Source organism: Spea bombifrons, chromosome 10, assembly GCF_027358695.1.
Source record: "Spea bombifrons isolate aSpeBom1 chromosome 10, aSpeBom1.2.pri, whole genome shotgun sequence".
Taxonomy (NCBI): Eukaryota; Metazoa; Chordata; class Amphibia; order Anura; family Pelobatidae; genus Spea; species Spea bombifrons.
The window spans coordinates 27,148,565-27,154,978 of record NC_071096.1 but is presented as its reverse complement, the minus strand read 5'-3'; the positions used below and the strand labels follow the sequence as shown (position 1 = coordinate 27,154,978).

At 35.9% G+C, this 6,414-nt stretch overlaps 1 protein-coding gene across 1 annotated transcript; it reads left to right on the top strand.

Annotated features, from left to right (window-relative positions):
* Nucleotides 1-489: 489 nt before the first annotated feature.
* Nucleotides 490-4,754, top strand: IRX3 (iroquois homeobox 3). The gene is made up of 4 exons (XM_053449269.1): nt 490-895; nt 1,889-2,876; nt 3,862-3,928; nt 4,381-4,754. The coding sequence occupies exons 1-4, from the start codon at nt 674-676 to the stop codon at nt 4,433-4,435; spliced, it is 1,332 nt and encodes a 443-aa protein (XP_053305244.1). The 5' UTR covers nt 490-673; the 3' UTR covers nt 4,436-4,754.
* Nucleotides 4,755-6,414: the final 1,660 nt, after the last annotated feature.

Sequence of the window (6,414 nt, the reverse complement as noted above, 5' to 3'; positions counted from 1 at the left end):
ACAGGGGATTAGATCCGAACTGGCAGAACCGGATCAGAGCATAATTCGAATTAGAATAATAATCCATATTTATTGTATAGATAGATAGATAGATGTACGTTAATTTATTATCATATACAGACATGCACTTTATGAGACTTCCCTCTGTATATTCCTGTCCATTGCTCCCCTCCCTCTGTGCACAAAACTCTCTACTCTTGCTAATTTGGGACACCATAAAAATATTAACTCTTGAAATGCCAGATAGAATGTTCAGCTTTTGCTGATTCGTTGTCATTTGCAGGCACTCACTGCACTGCAGGGGTTAATAAGAGATCAGCAGGGAGATTTGGGAAGGGGGCGGTGGATGAAAGAGAAAGCAGAGAGAGAGAGAGAGAGAGAGAGAGAGAGAGAAGGAGACTGGAAGATTTGGGAGGAGCCTGGGCTAGACTTGAAATGTCAATCAGAGGGTGAGTGCCAATGATCTGAAGCAATCTGTTAGGAGCTGACCTGGGTCCACTCAGATCAATAGCACCAGAGGGAGAGGACAGAGTCACCAGAAGCCTTGCGAGGACCCTACAAGCCTGGACCCCCTTCCCCTCATGCTTGATGTGTAGGGAGTTGGAAAGACCAGAGTCATAGAAGGGGGTCATCAAAACCCAGTAACCCCCTTTGCTGTGTCTGCTGTTCCATCATGTCTTTCCCACAGCTGGGCTACCAGTACATTAGACCCCTGTACCCCTCTGACAGGCAGGGTGCGGGGAGCACTCGCAGCGGGGCAGATCTTTCTCCAGCTGGGACTTTGTCTAATGTTCTCTCTTCTATGTATGGAGCTCCTTACGCCGCAGCTGCAGCAGCCCAAGCCTATGGAGCCTTCCTGCCTTACACAACGGAGCTGCCCATCTTCCCACAACTGGTAAGGGTCCTCAGACCTCCTTATACTCAGATCGAAAGTCCTTACGTGGCTCGTCCCAGCCTAGCTGCACTTTCCAAAGTTCTTCTTTGTGTCCAGAAAGGCAGGAGAGAGCCACAAGTCACATTAGCGTTCCTTATTCCAGGAAGAACATGTGCTGAAATCTCTCTAACCAACAGAGAGTCACATTCCTCCTCCTGTTTCTGATATAATTAACACTGTATATTTTCCTCCATTAAACTCTTTATCATTTGCATTTGCTAGTCAAGAAAAGTTAATGTGAAGTTATTTATTTTAATTATTCTGTGTAATTAAGTATCCCACAAGCAGATCATAAAGTTACTTTGGTGGGAATGTTCAAGTCTTTTCTGTTAAATATTAACGGCACCCCTGTTTGCAAATAATATGATTCCCTTATGTATGTATATATTTAATTATTATTATTGCTTTACATTAAATATTCTATTTGTTTGCTCTAGTCTCAGGGGTTAAGCAAAAAGTTTGTTTTCATTGTAAAATTAGCTATGCTTTTTACTGACAGATCCAGATACCAAACTTGTGAAAGGAAACAGATGAGGGCAAAATATTTTAAGGGAAAGAAACACATAATCATGTTATGGAATTTAACTTATTTCCTCTGAGCAAGAGATGAAAAGCAAATGTGAAAATGTTTACACCATTCTGCAGTGTATATATATTTATAAATTTGATTGATGTGTCTCTTGGCTCATAGTCTGATTTTTTTTGACATTTAGTGGAATATGTGGATTATTGTATTTTTATTTATTGATATATTTGAGGATTATTGTATTGTATTTATTGATCTATATATGTGGATTGTTGTATTTTATTTATTGGTATATATATATATATATGTGGTTTATTGTATTTTATTTATTGATCTATATGTGAATTATTGTATTTGAATTTATTGATATGTATGTGGATTACTGGATTTTTATATAATTATATATATTTATCTTGTACATTTTTTAGGGTTCCCAGTATGAGATGAAGGACAACCCAGGGGTTCAACATGCAGCTTTCCCTCATCATCATCCAGCTTTTTACCCCTATGGACAATACCAGTTTGGAGATCCATCAAGGCCAAAAAATGCTACCAGAGAGAGTACCAGTACTCTCAAGGCCTGGCTCAATGAACATCGGAAAAACCCTTACCCAACCAAGGGTGAGAAGATCATGCTGGCGATTATCACCAAGATGACCCTCACTCAAGTGTCTACCTGGTTTGCCAACGCAAGGAGGAGACTTAAAAAGGAGAATAAAATGACCTGGGCCCCCAGGAGTAGGACAGATGAGGAGGGGAACTCTTATGGAAGTGATCACGAGGAGGACAAACGCGAGGATGAGGAGGAAATAGATTTGGAGAACATTGACACCGAGGAAATCGAGAATAAAGAAGATCTGGATGACCAGGACACGGATATACATTCGGATTCCAAAACTGACGTCAGGAGTGACTCTGAGGGTTCTGATGGTTTTGAGGATCTCAATGTGACTGAGGACAGGTTCCTGAAGTCAGTGGTTGTGGACAGCAGAGTGTTAGAGCAGGACAAGTGTGAACTTTCTCCCGATGCCAAAGCTCTTCAGCCACCATGTGATCAGCTAAAACTGGATACAGTGTCTCCGAGTCCACCCCAAGAAAGCAATTTGCAGGCGGCCCATAAACCCAAAATCTGGTCCCTGGCAGAGACAGCCACGGCACCAGATAACCCACGAAGGTCTCCCCCAAGTAGTGGGTCAGTGAACACTCAGAACTTGATACCACAGCACAGACTCATCACCTGCCCAGGTAGCAGGTTCCAGACATGGACAGGGAGGGCATTTTCTGCTCAACAATTATCTTTACTAAACTCTGCTCACTTTCTGCAAGGACTGAGTGTAACTCACACAGCCTCAGCTGCAGGCAACGCAGGCTTTACCAAGCCAGGAGAGCACACTCACAGTACAGACTCCGTAACAGGTGACTGCCTCTTACTTCACTAACTTCCCTGCCTGCATTTGTGTGTATGTGCATATGCCTATCCATAGGGCCGTGGGAGATGTATATGCACTCTCCCCTAGGCTGTCAAACGATAAGCAGGGGGTTATGATTATTTTACGTAAAATAATGATTTCACACTAGAACATACGTCATTACTGATATGGTAATAGCTAATGGCTCTGCTAACATAAAATAGTTGTAATTTATATAGACTTAAATTTATACAAACAATCAAAGTGTTGCTCGCATATTCATTTAAATTATTTTGCTTTGGTATTTTTTTTTCTGGTGACAATAAATCAATAAATCATGAATATTATAAGTGCTTCTTTACCAATTTGCGGAAACCCTCCTTTGCCAACTTAATTCTAAATTAATACATTGGTCACATCAAATCATAGGGATATAAATTTTAATTCATAGGTCACAGCAAATTACAGGGTTGTAGAATTTTATGTTTTTGCATTCAGGTGTCAATAGATTTTAAATATTGTAACATTATGAAACATGCCTCTACTATTGTATAATAATATCATTGTTAACAGTGTCCCAACTCGTTGCTATTTCGTTTGCTTTTATATTACACACACGTGTAGAGAAAAGTTAGTATTTTAGTATTTTTTACTAATAATCTACATTTGAGTATTTAAATAAAATAATAAACTAATTAAATGTAAAACTATATATTGTATGTAGTCCTAATAATGTATAATAAAACGTAAGCCTTGTAATGACTGAATGGGGTTATAATTTCGGAAATTTTTTTTTGCAAATGTTGAATATATCCCCCGAAAATTTATAGTTCTACAACTTTTCTGCCTACTTATTGAGTACTTATTGCCTACCATAGAAGAATATGATTTTTCCCCTTAAATTCAGATCGTTAATATATCACAACAAGCAGAGAAATTTAAAGATTTAACAGAGATCTAACACGTTTTGTGTTTTTTATATATATTTGCAGATCGACCCAGCACGTTGGATTTAGAAAAGAAAAATCTTAATACAGCCTTCCAACCTGTACAAAGACGGTAAGAATTATTTACATTATTTTTCTGTTTACAAACATATCTGGAACTGTCCTTTATCTTTGATATTATTATTTTTGTTATTAAATATACAACATTAATTCCAAAGTAATGTTTGTAAAAATATTCAAATTTCAAAAAAATGATTTTCAGTATATTCTATGATACCTAAAGCCAAGCTGAATATATTTTTTTTACAGATAGCAGATGTAATATTTGAGCATAAAATATGAAGCACTCGAAATTTTAATTTTCCGATTTAACAATTTGAACTAAATAAAATTAAATATTCTTGAAAATTATTAGCTTTATTCTATTTGAAAAAAAAAACATATTATGGTTACTGTAACATTTTATACTATAAACCATAAGATACTGTTAAGGTACTGTTAAGATAGAAAAAAAAATCAAATGTTGTTCCAAAAAATTAAACCTATATATTTTATTTTTTTCAGGTCACAAAATCAAATTGACGCTGCTATGATCCTCTCTGCGTTATCTTCGTCATAACATAATTTTGTACATATTTTTTAATATTTTTTTTTAATTTTATTTTATTTTTACCTTTGTTGTAATGATCTGTAAAATATTTCCCCGGATAGTTACATATTATAAGCATGCCCGTGTATAAAGCGAATTAAAAATCAGTTTCTATCCTCTCATGCTGGTTCTTTTAGTTCCTACGGTTTTGTCTTGTGATAATTAAATGTCGCTATTTTTTGTGTGTATATATAGTAAACTATGTATATATATATCTTAAAACCAAATTGTACATGAAAGTATATATTTTTGGTTAATAAATGAATTGTTGCCAATTTAACTAAAGAAATATATTGTGGATTCGTTCTTTTGGATACAATTGTAATATTAAAAAAAAATAGAAAAATTAAACTGCAATGAAACTTGTTATTGTGAAAATAAACCCATCGAACTCTTTTATGGAGATTAAGAGGTTTAGTAAATGTCGGTGTGAAATAATTACAAATAGATAACCACAACTGCTAAATACATGTGTCTTAAAAACAAGTATTAAAGAATTCGAAGTGTCTTAGTGGACGTATCCATTACTAATTAAATCATCGCAGTGTTAGAACATTATTTTAACAGAAGCACAAACCACTGGTACTTTTAACTGTAGGTACCAAAGAAAGGCTACATGTTTATATAATATTTAGTTCATAACGAAATCTGATGTGCTAATTAATTGTAAACGCTGTATTATACCGATTTCGTTAAAGAGTGAGCAATTTAAAAAGTATTTCAACTGTAGAATGTATTCAGAGATGTCGCTTCAAAGCGTAGGAAAATGTGAGTTCACAGCGCCCTCTATGGGCAAACTAGAGAACTCCAGCAATGTGTTTACAATTCTAGAAACCATCACACATTGCGTGTTAGTGAATGAAAGGGTTAACGTGGTGTTTATGCATAAGAATGCATTTATAATTGGTTAAGTTTTGATGATGTGTGGGGGTAAAGTACAACCAAGGGGCAGATTCTTTCTTTATGTCATAACTGTATATCCTATCATTGCTGTTTGCAAGTGGTACTAAGGTTAACAAAGACTGGGGAGTAGTAAGACATTACAAATATAATCTACCCTACCGCAAAGCTAAAATAAATAATAATTTAAATTAAAAAAATCAAGTATTCACAAGTATGCTAAAAGAACCATGGTTCCATTTGTGTGATGCAGAAAGGCAAAGTTGGTCATAGAGCACCAGTTATCTCTTGGGCCCCAAGATTTCCCCAGCCAGATCACCCAATTTTGGGCCATCACTCAATGTATAGTAAGTTTAGATTTCATGCACTGGTGTCCTAATAGATTGTCTCATGCATGCTGAGGGGCACAAGCGAATCTTTACCTGTCTCAGGGAAAACCCTCATGTCCTTCAGCTGCATATGAAGGAAACCTGGTGTGACCCTGCTGAAAAAACAGCCCTAGGGGTCTTTACTGACTTACGTTATTTGTTATTTATTTATTTAATTGTACTTTTAATTCTCAGAAGTCTACACCGCCCTCTTGTCCCCTGCAAAGCCTCAATGGTCCAGGAATCTATCATAAGGCACTTGATTATGTTATAATTTAAATACAATATTTAATTCATGAAATGCATATATGTAGAGGAAGAATACAGTATTTTGTTCATACAACACAGATTATAAACAGATATCTGTTATTTATATATATAATATGGAAAGAGAGACAGTGTTATTTAGGTCCCAAAGAGGGACTGTCCTTCCTAAACAGGGACATTTGGCAGGTACAGTTCTAACAGAAGCTCCCAGAGAGCTAATTAAGGGATTTACCAAATAGAGTGGCTGCATGATAACTTGTACATAATTCAGATATGTTTCTGTAGCAGATGAAAATTTAATAGAGTGATTATGTTCTTAAGGATCACCAAGCTATATTTAAATCAATATTTGTGACTCCAGTCTCCCCTCTTTAAACACTTTAAACATTTACACAATTATCACGTGGTTTTAAT